Genomic DNA, 15,485 nt, shown 5'->3' with positions numbered 1-15,485 from the left:
AGAATTGGACCAATGGGTGGAGTCTGGGGTTCGGGGCGAGTCGTCGTGGGTCCATCATGTGCATGTCAGTCGTCGTCGTCGTCGCAACTGTCACACTCTCATCAAGACCGTCGATTATTGTTCTCATCCCGTCTGCAGCGCACCAGGAATCTTTCACGCTCGTTTCCTGCAGTCTAACTTTCAGTCTTTGCCTCCCAAGGTCAAGAGGTCTTTCTTGGAATCCTGCCTTGGCCCGGCCAATTTCCCGAGCCCTCAAGTCCCACATCGTCATCCGTATCCCACATTTCTGTACAAAGGACATTCGGAACAATCATAGAAAAGAGGGGAAAATCATGGACTCTCATAGCAACATACATGCGACAACGGCAGCGAGGCCGGTAGAAATGGGCAGCATTCACCACGACTCAGTACCGCCGTCAACAGAAGCACAACAACCCTCGTTCGTGAGCGCACCCACCTCATCACACGTCGAAGCCCCCCAGATTGCCGAGCGCGGCCAACAACAGACGCAATTGCAATTCGTCGACGAGGGAACAGATCCTCTGCCACCGACTCCGCTCGAGATGCCCGCTCCTGCCCTCATCCGTCAGGAGACCAGCGAACCCATAGGTCCCTCGACAGACCTGCCCACCCCCATGCCTCAGACACCAGGCTTTGGTATGCCAAGCGGACCTGTTATCACGATAAATCTGCTGCTCAGCAGTACTGGCACACGCCATCCTTACCGCATAGATCAGAAGTACCTGGCCAAGCGAAATGTCACTGCCGAGAATGAGAGTGGAGAATTCGATCCGTTCGTCATCAGCGTGTACACCCTGAAAGAGTTGATATGGCGGGACTGGAGAGAGGGTATGTTCCGTCGAGTCTACACCTTCCACCCTAAGCTTATGCCTAACCCTGCTATCCAGAATGGGAACCAAGACCCTCGTCCCCTGCAGCAATCCGACTAATCCACTTCGGCCGATTCCTGGATGACAAACTACCACTGAAAGGTATCCTTTGACTTGTTCACAAATATCAACCTGGCCACGACTAACAATCCTCTCGACAGAATGTCGATTCAGCGACTCGGCACCCAACGTCGTCCACATGAGCGTCAAACCCCAAGAAGTCCTCGACGACGAAGAAAATGCAAAATCAGCAAAAGGCAAAGGTAGCGGTGGTGGTGGTGCCAGACCCTCTCGCGGTGATGGCGACGAACCCACCGCTGGTTGCCGATGCATCATTCTCTAGATTCTTTTTGCCTTTTTTCTCTTTTCTTCATTTGTACTTTTCTCTCTCTCTCTGATACCCCCTCCCCCAACGAAACCCCCCCCAAATCTCCCTCCGTCCTTCACCCTTTCGCTTCACGCCCCTCTCTTATTCGTGTTTTTCCACATCTGAGTTTCCATATCTTTTGTAATCATGCACTCTTCGTTCTTGGTTCTCTTTTCTCCCATGTATATGGCGTTTTTTTCTTCTCTTCCAACATGATGGTTTTTGAATTTGGAAAGAAAAAAAAAGGCAAAGGATGGAGGTGGGCAAAGGGAAATGTTCTGCTTTTTTGTTCTGCTTTTCATTCGTCTTTCTTTTACATACAGATCTTTTCTTCTCTTCTCATGTTACTTGTTTATGACTATTTTCTCCCCTGTATCGACACTTTGCAAACTGTTTTGTGTGGGTTTCTTTTGTTGGCCTTTGTCTCTCAACAAGATTTGTATATAGACGATACGGAAATTGATATTTCTGATACAGTTGGGGCGCGAGATGGAGTTGTGAATATTGTTCAACGTCGTGAAATGTATTGGCTACAGCTGTTGAACATGAACATTACCATGGAGAGAGAGCAGTGAGCAGTCACTTGAGCAGACGCTAGACCGTGAGGTAAACTTGTAGCTATGAGTTTCGTTTTCATCAAGTGATGCTGTGTTGGCAAGGAAGAAAGTATGCTGCTGATATCTTCGATCTCTCCCTTCAGTCTTGTTTCTGCGATGTCCTGCCTTTCGCGGCAGATGTCAGGTCAAACTGATAGAGACCCCTCCATGTTGTACAGCGTAATAGAGCCAGCCAGGGAACATCTACCCTCTAGTCTCTTCTCTTGTCATGCCTGGCCATTGTGTCTCCCTCTCAGTCTCCATCTTCAGCATCTCGATCTTTGTCGTATGAGGTGTAGCGTGGCGAGTCTCAAGAATTTAGAAATCTACCAGTTCATCTTCATCCTGTTCTCCATCTCCGAGTGGAAGTCAGGAGCATTCTGAGTCTCATTACCTGCATCACATCATCATTAGCATCCTCATCATCACATCCTCTAGAGACAAAAGAACAGCCAACTCACCATGATAAACATCCTCCCAATCCACACTAACGTCCCTCCCACTCAAAATCTCCTCATGCACACCTTCCCCCTTGTACCCCAAAACAGCAGGCCTCCACTCTCCCTCTGCGCAGATCTTGACCTCCATACCACGACGAATGGGCTCGGCAATGCCGAATTCGCGACGCAACATGCTCATCTTCAGTGTGTCTTGGGTGGAGCGCCAGTTTGTCAGGCGGGCTTCCAGAGGGTGCGAAGAGGCCACGGCGCTGAAGGCTGGAGAGGCGTTGTGGGGTGTGTTGAGGGATTGGTTGCTGCGGAGTGTGTCGTGGACGCCGGGGGCAGAGGGGGCGGAGGGGGCGAGTGCAGTTTGTTGCGCGTGGCCTTTGTGTGGGACGATGCGGAGGGACTGTGGTGATGGAGAGGATGGTGTTAGCTGGGTGGTCTGTTTGCGTGTGGGTGTGGATGGAGGCGTGGAAGTCCTTCAACGCACCATCTTGTCTGTGTTTGTGTGAGGATAGATCTTTGAACAAGGGCTCAAGTATTGGCCGAGAGTGTTAGATCAAGAGAGAGCGCAAGATTTGATTCAAGAGAAGATGGTGTTGGTTGCTTGGGTGATGATGGTTGATGGCGGCGGTAGCTGACGCCGGACGCTCCAGGCAGCTCGCCGACGCCGCACGGTCCACCTGCCACGATGATGCTCATACCAGCCAATCGCTTTTGCTTCACTCTTACCTCACTTCTTCTCATCTCGTTCACGAACTGCAAAGGCACTGATGATGCTTGCAAGGAAAGAAGTCATGCATTCGTCTGAATATGTCTAAAGCAATCATACTCTGCTTATCCTCCAACAGTCCCGGTGTATCATCTGCTTCTTCTGAATATGCTGTCAGGTACAAAAACTCAATCAAAAGACATGCCTCCAGTTAATCCTGCTCGTGCCAATGGACCTCCAGCTGTCCGTCAATTCCATGCTGTCTAACATGCTCATCGTAATTTTGCTTCCAGAGCCATTGGCATTGGTGCCAAGTCATAATGTACCAACCAGTCTCGCATGTCCAATACGTCTTCATCGCCTCATCAATGGCGACCACTTGGCTTCTGCTCACCCTCGGCGAACCTCTTTGTCCAGACGTCTCTCCAGCGACGCTTCTCCTGAGGACTGCTTGGCTCGCTCTCTTGCTCGTCTCTGCTGTCGTTGCGAACCTTGATGCCAGCTCTGCCGGCAATTTGTGCGAATTTGACCTTGGCTGGCGAGCCCTTGGTCGGCGATCTCTTGCCAGGCGAAGACGACGGACTGCTTGTCTTGATGTCGGCAGGCATGGATCCCTCGGTGAATCTGGCTGACATGCTGGTCTGCTTCTCGGGCAGTGCTCCTGACATGGTGTCGTGTGTAGTCATGCCTGTGTTGCCAGACATTTGAGTCAGCGGCTGTCTGTCTCCAATAGTGTTGGCACCTGTTCTCATACCATCGTATTGCGCAAAGTAGCCAGTGGCTAAGCCGGCAACTTGGGCAATGGATGATCCAGACTTCCATTCGAGCTGGGAACTCATGACGCGATGAGCAGGGTAGACTCGCTGGAAGTAGGCCGTTGGAGAGCCGCCAACGGTCTGGATTTGTGCAGATGTTGCACGACGGTCTTGAGAGATCCTTCCGCGGTCAATCGTGGCTCCTGCGGTCTGTGTGAGTGGCATCGCACTGCGGCTGTGCTCGGTGGAAGCATTGACGTTGGAGACCTGACGTTGCATTGCAGAAGACGTGCGTTCAGGCAAGACTGCTTCGCCGTTGCGCACACGACCAAGGACAGCGTCAGTCTCGGCGGGTGTGGAAGACTGGTGGGCCTTGTTCCAGTTTCCAAGATGCAAAGCAGCCATATCGTTGACGCAAGGACCATTGGGATCCGGGGTGAGAATGGTATTCTCGTTCTGAGTTGAGAAAGCAACGTCCCGGAGAGTGTTCATTGGCATAGTGTGAACACCGATGGCAGGCATGGCACGCTGCGTGGCAAAGCTCTTCTGTTCCTGATGCAGGTAGGGTCTGACGATCGCAAGGCCTGCGCGGACTGGAGCTGACGCTTCGGATAGAGGTGGGACAGAAGGGACTGTAGGCTGGGCTGACTTGAGAAGGCCAGCACAGTAGCCGTTGAGCCAAGCACCATTCTTCTCAACGCTGACAGGCAAGCGAGCTTCGCCAGCCTTGAAGCCATCCATGTAGGTACTCTCCTCAGAAGAAGAGGGCTGCTCTGAAGAAGCGGTAGGCAAGATCTGCTGCGATTGCGTGTGGTACGAGGAGCCGATGGCAGGCGAAGGAAGACCCGATCCGAATGTGGCAGACTCGCTGACAGACTTCTGGCTTGACACGTAGTCTGGACGACGGTTCTTCGGGCTCACATTCATCTCGGAGCGGTTGTGAACAGGATCAAGGTCATCAGTTGCAGGAGCATCGAACTGGTCAACGGCCTGGCCTTGCATGGTGGGAGGCGTGGTAACACTGGCAACTGGAGCAAAGCTCCATCCTGGATCCTGATTCTCCTTGTCTGGCGTGACTGGCTGCTCGCTGGATGCCGAAGGACGCTCTGCCATCTTGCTGCGGCTTGCATTGCGATCATGAGTGACAGGATAGGCATCTTTCCTCATCGAGTGGTCACGAGGGTTGTTGGGAAAGAAGTCGGCTGTAGCATAACTCGACGAAGACGACTCGTAACGGAGCTTGCGTTGAGAACCGGCGGAGTTCAAGTTTGTTGCTGAGGCATTGGCTGACTCTGTGATCCAAGCATTGTGTTGTCTGACTGCTTCGGCAAGAGCCGGCGATGGCGATGCTGCTCGAGTTGGAACAACCTTGGAGGTGGGCGTCGACTTGCCGGCAGGCTGGTAGCTGGGACTCATGGGGTTGAGGGCCGACTTCTGACTCGACTCCGACTTGTTCTCCGGGTTCTTGATCTGCAAAGCATGCGTTCTGCGTTGAGACTCTTGCTGTGACGTAGTGGTGTCTTCAGCTGGTCCGCGACTGCTTGCTGCAGTGTTTTGCACAGCTTCGGCACGTGGAGCAGGTGGACTGCCGTTGGAAAAGGCCTGAGGGTCCATATTGCCTCCGCCTGGCATGAAGTTTCCGAAGGCATCAACAGGGGGCATTCCCATCATGTTGAACATTGGTGGCATTGCTGCGTACATGCCTGGGTACGGAGCCATTGGGCCAGGGTAGCCAGGAGGAGGGCCGTAGTATCCGAGACCTTGTGGCATAGGTGCACCATGGAAGGGCGGCATGTTGTGAGCATCATGAGCGATGCCGTCGAAAGCCCAGTCAGGAATGGGTCCCGATGGTCCCATCATGGCTGCCGGACCGTAAGATTGCATGCTGAACTGTGGCTGCATTGGCTGAGTCATGGCTTGAGGCGAATGGTCGGTGGACGACTTGGCTTCACGGAGTGACTTGAGGCTGACACGGATCGAGTTCATGCGGCTGACGAGCTCACGACGGGTCTGGACGAGCTGGTTGTATGCCTTTGAGCTCATCGAGCTGCGTTGCAACACTTCGACTTTGTCCAGATCCTTGGACTCCTGTTCCAGCTTGCTGTACTGCTTCTCCAGAGCCTGGATCTGCATAGCAGCGCTGATGACGGGCTGCTTCATGGTTGGCTGCTTTAGTGATGGGCCAGTCGGAGGGGCTTTGTCGAAGGTTTGGCTGGGCTGTTGCTGCCTGGTTGAGGTGTCAAAGGGGGTGCTGCCAGCAGCGTCTTCCTTCTCGCCGGCTGGGAACCCAGTACTGCTAGTCAAGTTGGGAGCGGCGATGTACAGCTGAGGAATGCCATCAACATCGTCCACGGGAAGGAACTTGCCATCAACCATCTGACACAATCTGCCGTCAGGATCCTGGGCGACGAAGCCGTTGGGTAGGCCCATTCTCTGCATCGGAATGCCACCGGGAGGAGCTGGGAAGTTTGGGCCGAACTTGATGAGCATGCCGTTCTTCTTGATGGCACTGTAACCATAGCGCGGACTGCAAAGAGGAGACTGATCGCTGGGGACGATGCGACCTCCAGCGGTGACGCGAAGGCCAGGAGGAGAGCCATGGTCCTTAAGAATTTGCTCAGCCTTGCGCTTCTTCAGTGAAGGAGTCGGAGAGGGACGGTAACGGTTGGCAGCCAGTACAGGACGCAGGTTTTGATTGTTTGGGTCAATCTCAGCCAACGCAGGTGCACTGGATTGGCGTGACTCTGGTTGAGCAGGAGGGTGCAGAGTGTCAGATGTGGCGAATGAGCGAGACGAGCGGGCAGCAAAGGAACGTGCGTTGCGAACAACATGGTCTGCAAGATCGTTTGTTAGCCAATCTAGATTTTCCCAGCGGTTATGATGGCACGGTGATGGTGTGTCGGCGACCAAGTGACTCGCGAATCTTTCATGATGAGAAAAAGAAGGGCTGGGGGTGATGATTGTTTTGGGTGGTGTAAGGAACGAAAGCATGGTAATGAATGTATAAAGTTGGTTGCGCGCACAAATGAAGGAGTGAATGAATGAATGTATGTTGAGAGACAGGAAAGAGAGTCGTGTTGATGATTGGGGGAGAGGGTGGCAGCTGACAACAACATCGAAGCCAAGCATTGAAGCCAGGAGAAGCAGCGGATATTCAACACACCTTTGATGGCACCATCCTGAGCTCTGGCTTCGATCCAAATGGCCGTGTCGTCCGAAGCCGAATGGCGAAGAGCCAAGAGTTGTTCGGCCGAGTATGCCCTACGGGCGACGTTGTGAGCCATTGGCATCAAATGATACTTGATGATGGACGAGACGATTGGAATATGTGTTGAATGCTCGTGAGCTACTTGTAAGTCCATGTCAGCCTTGATGCAATGCAGGATGGAAATGGGCATGACGATGATCGTACCGGCAATGGAAAGGTTATCGATCTGGGTTCGGAGGTGTATTATTGCTCAGCAAGCAATTGAACTGGTTGATCCAAAGAGAGCGGTGGTAGTATTGTAGTGTCGTAAGACCAAATGAGTGTGGTTGTGATGGCGAAAGAGTGTTGATGGGTTGCTGTGATGGCGTGAGGTGTAAGGGTAAGAGTCGAGAGGACAGCACTAAGGGAGCAGGACGCTGGACGTTCTTTCCGACATCGTAGCTGCCACTAAGACGAAGCTCTGAGGTAAGAGAATATGCATTTTCCGAATCGGGCTGATGGCACCTTCTTCTGTATACATACCCCAGATATTATGACAGCAACCTTGATGGACCCCCTTTCCCGAAGCCACAGAATCGGAATTGAAAAGTCTGGGTCTTATCACCTTCTTGCGATGTCTGGCAAGAGCTAAAGTGAGTCAGAGCGAATAACCCTCCCAAGCAAATCCCACACCGAACTCCATGCGCTATGCTCCTATCCTTCGACACCATACTCCCATTGATATGCTAGTTTGAAAATGCACAGATGAATCCGAGCCGAGACCGGCATCTAACAAGAGTTGAATCCTCTTGAGTGCCCAGTATGACGTTGTTCAGACTCTTAGAACTTTCGACGTGCAGCAGGACGAGTTGCTGTAGGTGGAGGCTCAAAGGCGTCATCGTCGTCGGAAATCTCATCCTCGCTCTGTAATGGTAAAATTAGTGTCTGATCACCTGAGAAATGTCAAGAAAAGGCTTACCGGTCCAGGGGCTTTGCGTCCAGCACGAGCTCCAGTGGTACGTGCTTGCGATGGTGCAGGAGTCTGCGAGAAGCTCAAAGTCGTTTGCCTAGCGGCAGGGGCTTTTGCCGTACTACGGGCAGGTGCTTTGCGCTTTACGGGTGAAGCAGCACGCTTTGATGTCGACTTTGCTGCGGCCTTTGCGGGTGCCCTTATCTTTGGTGCCTCCTTAACAAACAAGTCATCCTCCTCATCCTCGTCGTCAACATCCGGAACATCCTCGTCGTCATCGTCGAGCATGATAACATCGTCATCCTCCGAATCCGACTCCTCCTCGATTGGTGCCTTTCTCGCACGAGTTGTGGTTTTCTTGGCAGGTGCAGCTTTCTTGGTGGCGGCGGTCGTTTTGCGTGTAGTTCCAGCAGTCTTGCCTCCTCTACCTCGAGTTGCCTTGGTCTTGGGCGGTGCCATCTCTTCTTCTTCTGCGGCCTCATCGTCGGAGCGTATGATTGCACTAGGGTCATCGGCCCAGGTTCCGTCCATGTCTGAGTCCCAGCTGTCTGGCTTGGGCTTGAGCTTGTCAGATCTGACGGTACGCTTCAAGTTGCCTTTGGCAAACAGCTCTTCTCTTCCCGTCTTGAAACCCATCATAATCTCCGTTATATCCTCGTCTTCGACACTCACGCCGTTCAAGAGATTCTTCAACTGACCGATAAGACTCTCATCAACAAAAGCTTCCATTGCGTGCTTGTCGTCTTTGTTCACAAATTGGCTAACAGCATCACCAAACGCGTTTTGTGGCAGGATGGTCAGGGACTGCGCTGTAAGAAACTCCTGGACGAGCTTCTCTACCTTGACGGTGTCGATAGCCATTGATTGCAAGACAGACTCATCGGGCATATCAGGCTGCTCCTTCTTCCTGCTAGTGCCAGTCTTCTTGCGGTGGAATTGAACGACATCGTTGACGTTGGCCACCTTTTTCATAAAGCGGTTGGAGAAACGCTGTGGATTCTCACAGTCGAATCGTCCACCTTCGGGAGCGGTGTATTCGACACGTAAACGAATCAAGGGCGTCGGTACCGTGGTGTTCTCGTCGATTTCTTCTTCCTGGGCGTCGCGCCAGGCCTGCTCAGCTTCCTTGATCATGTCTTCCACAATAGCTGAGAGGTATCGAGTGATTTCTGTACGGTTGTCGTCCTTCATGGCGAGCCGTTTCATGTGAGCGTCGTCTTGAAGTACAATCTCCCTCATCACAAATGGCCTGACGGTCTTTAGACGGATTGGCTCGCACTTGAATTCTTTTCCCGTGACGCTGAGGATGGCGACATGCTTTGTTACAGCTTCACCTGGCATGAGAGACGTGGCAACCGATGAGCCAGGCTGCATGACATGGAAGGTCTGTTCAGGGTTGTAGCGAGGATTGATCAGACATTCATGCTCGTGGCCCCAAATGACCAGATCCATGAATGATGGCAAGAAGTTCTCGGGGAGATATCCAGTCTCGGTGTAAGCATGATGGTTTTGATGAACGCTCATGAGGTTGAACCATTCTCCTGTTTGTGTGCCAGGCTGGTAGAACTTGACCTTTTGATCTCTGAAGGTACGGAACATGCGCTCATCACGGACGTTGCTCATGCCGTACAGTGCGAGCTTGGTGCGACCTTTTTGCAACAGCACAGGCTTTATCACGATATTGTCAGATTCGGGTGTTCGACCATAGTAGTTGACCATGCCAGCCATCTGCAGCAGGTCCAAAGATGCGAGGTGACCATCTCCAGTAGGATCATCGTGGTTTCCATGGATCGAGAAGACAGGAATCGCAACGTTGATGTCTGGATCCTCGTAGTTGACATGGTTGAATGCGCCTTGGAATGCCTCTGACGCATCGCTGAGCATCTCAAGCTCACACGGTTTCTCACCGAAACAATTCTTGCGGAAAGACTGCATAACATGATACATGGCCTTGCGAGAAGGCTTGTTGTCGTGGAACAAATCGCCAGCGAGAAGCACCATGTCGACGTCCCTTTCACGAGCCATGGTCATGATCTCGTCGAAAGTGTCCCAAGAATCATTTCCTCTGGTCGGGTCGCGTTCTCCATATCCGACATGGTTATCTGTCGAGATCATGATACGGATCGTATCAGCGGCTGCCATACTATTAGTTTTGATTATTAATTTTGCTCAGGCGAGGATTACCTGAAGGAGGAGGCATCTTGACGGTAGCGTTTCAGTAGTGCAGTGGCATGGGAACGAAGTGAAGTCGAGGAAGAGAATGATTCGGAGATGGAAAAGGATCAAACACACAACACCATCTGATCCTTTCGATCTCCTCGCCTCTTTTTGACCAACACAAATTGAAGGCAAACACGTACTGCTGCCTGCACGAAGATGGTGGTGGACGTGTAACGCGTAGATGGGCAAAGTGGTCTGTGCTTTGGGAATTGGCGGACGAAGGACGGCATCAAGATGGCGATGCGGCAGACACCTCCGAGTTGTCGATTGTACCACGCACACGATGAGACCGACAACGATACTGCAGGGCGCTCGCTCTGTGTGGAAGGGTAACATCTCCTTGAACGACTATACAGACCAAGACTAACTGTTTCCCAGGCCCACACATTGTCCCGTAAGCATCTTCCGAATCCAACTTTTATGCACTCTCTGTCGCAAACTTCCTGGACCCACGGATTTGCACACAGGATACACAGAGCTTGTTCTGACGACGAGATATACAGATTGCCCATTGTCCGTCCCAAGCACGGCGAGCGCGCTCCTCCGATCAAGACGCAAGCCCGTAGTGCCACCATCCTGCCCAACTTCGTAGGCTTGATCTTCCAGGTCCACAACGGCAAGATCTACAACGATGTCAGAATCACTGAAGACATGGTCGGTCACAAGCTAGGAGAGTTCTCAGCGTGAGTTCCCAGGTGTGGTCAATGTTGCCATGAACGGACGCTGACGTGTTGCAGGACGAGAAAGCGCTTTACCTACAAGCAGACCAAGAACAAGTGATTGGTACATTATCGTTTCTTTGCGGTTCCTGGCGTTCAGTGGCGTCTCTTGTACAAATTACCAAGTTCAGAAAGCACAATATGCCAGCCTTGTCACATCACCCTGTTCCCATGACAGTACAGTCTGGTGGATTAAAGTCTTTTCAATTTGTGATAGCGTGATCAAAGTCCATCTTCCCTATGGTACAGTCCCATCTAGATGCCTGCTCTTGTCATGCCCCGAACGCCTTGGCCATGGATGAATGACCTTTTCATCTTTTCATAAAGAACGCGTGCAATTCTGCCGCCAATATCCCAGCAGCCCATTGATCCAGAGAAACGCCAGCCCATATGCCCTGCAATATGCAAGTGAGTTACCTGTAGAACTCGCCTCTCTTGACGTTGACTCCGTACTCTCCGACTGCCATGCCCAGATCTTCCATGGTCAAGACTGTCCTGCCACCAGAGGATCCCACACCACCACCGCCGTAACCAGGACGAGGACCGCCGAGTTGAGCACCTTTGGCAGCATCTTTGCCTTTGCCCTTGGCGCCACCCTCTTCTGTCGGCATCATGCCAAAGCCTGCAGCACCTCCGAGTCCAGTCAAGGGGTTGTTAGAAGTGGTGTTGGTGGAGCGGATGCGAGAGTACTGGTAAGCGTCTGCCGCAATGTCGGCAATGAACTTCTGAGCAGCGAGCGCAAGGAGGCGCGCAAGGTGAGGTGGTGTGGCAGGTGGTGGGGGGAGGCCAGCGAGGGTCAGGTAGTAGTTTGTGACGGCATCAGGGATCTGTGACATGTGTTAGTGAAGGTTCTCGAGTCTGCGGCGTGTTGCGACGCGAGTTGGTCGGTCACGAACGATTGGCGCATATTCATCCATCTTGCCCAGGAAGTCTCGTAATGCGACATCCTTCTTTGCCGGCATCCTCGTCTCGATCTGCGGCACAGCGGGGGCATCGTCACTTGCGCCGTCCATGTTCATGCTTGTGTCGGGCTTAGCAGTGCCGCTGTTGTCCATGGTGTTGCTGGTGTCGTCGTGGTCGGCGGATTGCATTTCGGCGTCTGGGGATGCTTCCATGTCGTCGCCCGTGGGAGCTGCAGTCTGCTCGTTGCTCGTGGCTGGAGGGGCCTCTGCCTTGGTAGGATCTTCCGTGTCAGCCATAGTGGTTGGGTTGATGGATTGATTGGCTGCAGGTGCGTGCGACAGATTGAGTGTCCTCCTTCACTGCAAGTGACCAAGCCGCTCTCCGCAATGTCAAAACGACGTCGTGGGGCCGAGGCCCTCCTACAAGCACAACAGTCCTTTTTCCATTACCTAGACATCTCACATCATCTCGACAAGCTGCACATGGCAAGGAACGAACAGAGGGTAGAAAAGAAAGCTTTTTTGAACCGTCTTTCACAAATGCCATCTTCTCCGTTTGTGCCATCTCCTAACAGATCATTCTCATGCACTGTCCTCTATATGAATAACCCCCAACGCCAGGCAGATGCAACAAAGAACCCAGACGCGCCACTGGTATCAAGAACATGTAAAGAACCTCATCGAAACTTGCTTATCCATCACCACAGGGTACACGAGACCATACTGCATCTAGCGTAGCTTCCAGTCCTTGTAACTCCACTTCTCGGTGACCTCTCTCTTAGGCTTCTTGTGTTGCATGGTGCGGCGAGTCTCGAGCTTGCCGTTCAACAACATATTTCTGTAGCGGTCTTTGAGAAGGTTGCCTTCGGGTCGTAGTGCACGAAGGGAATCCTGAAGTTCGTCGGCAAGAACAACCTCGAGGGGTGCATCAGGAACGCTACGACGCTTGTTAGTGGCTAAATGGATGGCTCCAACGGGACACAAAACTTACGCATGTCTACCAAGATTGCGACGGCGCAAGAGCTGGGTGTCATCATCATCATTGATCTCGGCCTCGGCACCAGTGCTAGCAGGTTGCAATGCCTTTTGCTCTTCCAGAAGACGCTCCTTCTCGGCGAGTTGCAGGGCAATCTCCTTGACACGCTCTAGTTGCTCATTTTTCTTCTTCATTTGCTTGTCCCACTTTGCCTGGTGCTCCAGCTCCTTTCTTCTCTTGATCTTGTTTCTTTGAGATGGTGTCTTTCTCTCCGGGCGCTTCTTGGTGACGGCTTCAGAATCCTCGGCTTCGCTCTGAATACCTTCCCACTCGCTCTCGTATGCTGATTGGTACTCGTCGTCGGTCGATGGCTCAGGTCTTGCGGCCTCAGCAAGAGCCTTCTCCAAGCGATCGTGTTCCTCTTGAGCCTCCTCCAAACGCTTGCGTTCGGCAGCGACCTCACGCTCGCCAACCTTTGTGACATGTGCTTCCCAGTCCTCGAATGTAGGGTTGTAACTCTTTCCAGCGGAAGGTTTGGGTACAGCGGCGAAAGGCTTTCCGTTGGCGGCCAGTGAGATGGGGGCGTACTTCAGAGTCTTGGGGGCGACCTTGGCCTTCTTCTCGGGGATGAAGTTAAACCTGGGGTCCTGAGGGATGGGCTCCATGCCCCAGGGGTCGTGGTCTGCGCTCTCGGTGGCCTTGATGATGTCGGACTGGGCACCACCAGAGTTCGCGACGCTGCGCAAGTGTTGGAGATCCTTGTGTGAGACGTAGGTGCCGTTCTTGCTACGCTTGCTGCTTCCAGTTGCGATTCCATCAGACTTGCGTTTCCTGGTGTCTACTGCGGGGACCTTTGAGCGTTGTGCAATGATCTCGTCGGCCTTGAGAGGCTTGTGGCGCTTGTTGAAGTCGGCTTGGACATCGTCGGCGCCCTTAACGTCGCTAACGAACAGTTGTTCGGCAGGTCTCTCAGTCAGAACACCACTGTATAAATATCAGTATACGGACTAGCAAGGGTTGTAATGCCGGATCGTACCCTTGAATAATCTGCTCGCGAACATCTTCAACGCCTTCTTGCAGCTCGGTAATGTCGACGTTCTTGCGCCATGCCTTCTTACCCTTACGGGAGGGCTGCTTGTGGGTTGCGGGTGCCGCCTGGACTTTTTCTGCTACGGGGGCCATGATTGTGGTTGAAAAAACAATGTCGATTGGAAAATGCAAGCAAAAGGCCAGTAATTTTTCCCAAATCTCTCGCTCTTTCTCCGCAAGGGCTTTGGCTGCCAAGGGCCCGTCCGCCGGCGAAGCCCTTTCCGGCCTGATGAACATGGTGCAACCGTGCCCTCCTTTGTGGAGACATCGAGGGCCGCAGCTCGCGCGAGTCCGCAATCAATCTCCTGAATATTAACTTGCTCCGTCGCTTTTCTTCAGGCTTGTCTATACACAATACGTCTGTCACTGTTACCCCTGCGTAATACTTTGCCCCTGCTGTCCTGCTGCTTCATCACAACACCATCATCATGGCTCAACCGGCGTCATACACGAACCCGCTGAAGAAGTTCAAGTAGCTCGTAACCGTTCTAATCGATACATGCGCATGCTGACGTGCATATCACAGGCTGGTCTTTCTCGGCGAGCAGAGCGGTATGCTACAAGTGTCCTCGGCTTGCTCCTGCAATGCTAATTGTATATCCTACAGTCGGCAAGACGTCTTTGATCACCCGCTTCATGTACGACTCATTCGACAATACCTACCAGGCTACTATTGGAATCGATTTCTTGTCAAAGGTTGCCCATGCCTCTTCGAGTACCACAGGAGAGCCCGCCATGCTGACACAATACCATGCAGACAATGTACCTCGAAGATCGCACCGTACGTCTACAGCTCTGGGATACCGCCGGCCAGGAGCGCTTCCGTAGTCTGATCCCTTCCTACATTCGCGACAGCAGCGTTGCTGTTGTTGTCTACGATATCACCTCGGCCAAGTCTTTCCAGCAAACTCGCAAGTGGGTCGACGACGTTCGTGGCGAGCGTGGCTCCGACGTAATTATCGTACTTGTGGGCAACAAGACCGATTTGAACGACAAGCGCGAGGTCACCACTCAGCAAGGAGAAGAAGAGGCCAAGAAGCACAATCTCATGTTCATTGAGACTAGCGCAAAGGTCGGACACAACGTTAAGCCTTTGTTCAAGAGGATAGCACAGGCTTTGCCTGGTATGGAGAGCGAGCAGAACCAGACGCCAAACCAGAGTACGTTGAGATTATCCGTCATGCTCGTACAATTCTTGTTGCTGACTCGGTCTTACAGTGATCGACGTGAACATCAACCCAGGCCCTACAACAGACAACTCGAGCTGCGCCTGCTAAGCCATTCGTTCTTGGCTGTACTGTCTTTGTTCCTGTTCGATACCGTTTCCCCTTCTTCCAAAGATACCTTTAGTTTTTCCCAAATCTGTTCTTTCTTGTACAGTATTTTGCATGGAGCACGGCGTTTTCTGAGCGGCTGATTGGCTTTTGGAATAGAGGGATAACCCCATGTACATAAATGTATCTGCATGTCCTGCTTCATCACTCCTGCATCCCCCCATTTGACATACCTAGGGTCTTGACCATACCGTACTTGCCAAAAAGAGACAAGGGTGAACGGACATCATGTTTGATGGCTCTTACATTACTGCAGCGACCTAATCAGCCAGGTATTGCTCACGGAATCTTGGTGCATGTATCTCGAACATACTTGCCGTCGATG

General features: G+C 52.4%; 8 protein-coding genes across 8 annotated transcripts; 3 read left to right on the top strand and 5 right to left on the bottom strand.

Annotated features, from left to right (window-relative positions):
* Positions 1–383: 383 nt before the first annotated feature.
* AUEXF2481DRAFT_682 (uncharacterized protein) lies at positions 384–1,233 on the top strand (the record flags this gene model as incomplete). Its single annotated transcript, XM_013493743.1, has 3 exons — positions 384–849; positions 909–992; positions 1,052–1,233. 3 exons carry the CDS (start codon positions 384–386, stop codon positions 1,231–1,233), a joined length of 732 nt encoding a protein of 243 aa, XP_013349197.1.
* A 946-nt stretch (positions 1,234–2,179) lies between these two features.
* AUEXF2481DRAFT_25072 (uncharacterized protein) lies at positions 2,180–2,789 on the bottom strand (the record flags this gene model as incomplete). Its single annotated transcript, XM_013493849.1, has 3 exons — positions 2,180–2,247; positions 2,315–2,738; positions 2,787–2,789. 3 exons carry the CDS (start codon positions 2,787–2,789, stop codon positions 2,180–2,182), a joined length of 495 nt encoding a protein of 164 aa, XP_013349303.1.
* Positions 2,790–3,079: 290 nt separating this feature from the next.
* Positions 3,080–6,794, bottom strand: AUEXF2481DRAFT_35034 (uncharacterized protein). The gene has a single exon (XM_013493848.1). It carries the CDS (start codon positions 6,752–6,754, stop codon positions 3,374–3,376), a length of 3,381 nt encoding a protein of 1,126 aa, XP_013349302.1. The 5' UTR covers positions 6,755–6,794; the 3' UTR covers positions 3,080–3,373.
* Positions 6,795–7,790: 996 nt separating this feature from the next.
* Positions 7,791–10,120, bottom strand: AUEXF2481DRAFT_680 (uncharacterized protein; the record flags this gene model as incomplete). Its single annotated transcript, XM_013493740.1, has 3 exons — positions 7,791–7,874; positions 7,930–10,055; positions 10,105–10,120. 3 exons carry the CDS (start codon positions 10,118–10,120, stop codon positions 7,791–7,793), a joined length of 2,226 nt encoding a protein of 741 aa, XP_013349194.1.
* A 266-nt stretch (positions 10,121–10,386) lies between these two features.
* On the top strand, positions 10,387–11,023 carry AUEXF2481DRAFT_35032 (uncharacterized protein). The gene is made up of 4 exons (XM_013493847.1): positions 10,387–10,469; positions 10,519–10,534; positions 10,644–10,823; positions 10,878–11,023. Exons 1-4 carry the CDS (start codon positions 10,424–10,426, stop codon positions 10,918–10,920), a joined length of 285 nt encoding a protein of 94 aa, XP_013349301.1. The 5' UTR covers positions 10,387–10,423; the 3' UTR covers positions 10,921–11,023.
* Positions 10,890–12,274, bottom strand: AUEXF2481DRAFT_159756 (uncharacterized protein). Its single transcript, XM_013493846.1, has 2 exons — positions 11,756–12,274; positions 10,890–11,686 (listed from the first exon to the last, which is right to left on the bottom strand). Exons 1-2 carry the CDS (start codon positions 12,056–12,058, stop codon positions 11,273–11,275), a joined length of 717 nt encoding a protein of 238 aa, XP_013349300.1. The 5' UTR covers positions 12,059–12,274; the 3' UTR covers positions 10,890–11,272.
* On the bottom strand, positions 12,266–13,956 carry AUEXF2481DRAFT_35030 (uncharacterized protein). Its single transcript, XM_013493845.1, has 3 exons — positions 13,774–13,956; positions 12,753–13,721; positions 12,266–12,698 (listed from the first exon to the last, which is right to left on the bottom strand). Exons 1-3 carry the CDS (start codon positions 13,917–13,919, stop codon positions 12,491–12,493), a joined length of 1,323 nt encoding a protein of 440 aa, XP_013349299.1. The 5' UTR covers positions 13,920–13,956; the 3' UTR covers positions 12,266–12,490.
* A 141-nt stretch (positions 13,957–14,097) lies between these two features.
* AUEXF2481DRAFT_35029 (uncharacterized protein) lies at positions 14,098–15,330 on the top strand. The gene is made up of 5 exons (XM_013493844.1): positions 14,098–14,298; positions 14,353–14,378; positions 14,434–14,522; positions 14,584–14,986; positions 15,045–15,330. The coding sequence occupies exons 1-5, from the start codon at positions 14,255–14,257 to the stop codon at positions 15,101–15,103; spliced, it is 621 nt and encodes a 206-aa protein (XP_013349298.1). The 5' UTR covers positions 14,098–14,254; the 3' UTR covers positions 15,104–15,330.
* The last annotated feature ends 155 nt before the right edge of the window (positions 15,331–15,485 follow it).

This window comes from Aureobasidium subglaciale (assembly GCF_000721755.1).
Source record: "Aureobasidium subglaciale EXF-2481 unplaced genomic scaffold scaffold_0, whole genome shotgun sequence".
In the NCBI taxonomy this organism is placed as follows: domain Eukaryota; kingdom Fungi; phylum Ascomycota; class Dothideomycetes; order Dothideales; family Saccotheciaceae; genus Aureobasidium; species Aureobasidium subglaciale.
This window is presented reverse-complemented; position numbering and strand designations above follow the sequence as displayed.

Excerpts from the sequence above, each read along its gene's own strand:
- AUEXF2481DRAFT_35034 (XM_013493848.1), bottom strand. The coding sequence starts at position 6,754 with ATGCTTTCGTTCCTTACACCACCCAAAACAATCATCACCCCCAGCCCT.
- AUEXF2481DRAFT_35032 (XM_013493847.1), top strand. The coding sequence starts at position 10,424 with ATGAGACCGACAACGATACTGCAGGGCGCTCGCTCTGTGTGGAAGG. Across the intron at positions 10,824-10,877 it reads AAGCTAGGAGAGTTCTCAGC|GACGAGAAAGCGCTTTACCT; the intron begins GTGAGTTCCCAG and ends GACGTGTTGCAG.
- AUEXF2481DRAFT_159756 (XM_013493846.1), bottom strand. The coding sequence starts at position 12,058 with ATGGCTGACACGGAAGATCCTACCAAGGCAGAGGCCCCTCCAGCCACG. Across the intron at positions 11,687-11,755 it reads TGGATGAATATGCGCCAATC|ATCCCTGATGCCGTCACAAA; the intron begins GTTCGTGACCGA and ends CACATGTCACAG.
- AUEXF2481DRAFT_35030 (XM_013493845.1), bottom strand. The coding sequence starts at position 13,919 with ATGGCCCCCGTAGCAGAAAAAGTCCAGGCGGCACCCGCAACCCACAAG. Across the intron at positions 13,722-13,773 it reads CGCGAGCAGATTATTCAAGG|TGGTGTTCTGACTGAGAGAC; the intron begins GTACGATCCGGC and ends ATATTTATACAG. Across the intron at positions 12,699-12,752 it reads CGCAATCTTGGTAGACATGC|CGTTCCTGATGCACCCCTCG; the intron begins GTAAGTTTTGTG and ends CAAGCGTCGTAG.
- AUEXF2481DRAFT_35029 (XM_013493844.1), top strand. The coding sequence starts at position 14,255 with ATGGCTCAACCGGCGTCATACACGAACCCGCTGAAGAAGTTCAA. Across the intron at positions 14,523-14,583 it reads GAATCGATTTCTTGTCAAAG|ACAATGTACCTCGAAGATCG; the intron begins GTTGCCCATGCC and ends AATACCATGCAG. Across the intron at positions 14,987-15,044 it reads GAACCAGACGCCAAACCAGA|TGATCGACGTGAACATCAAC; the intron begins GTACGTTGAGAT and ends TCGGTCTTACAG.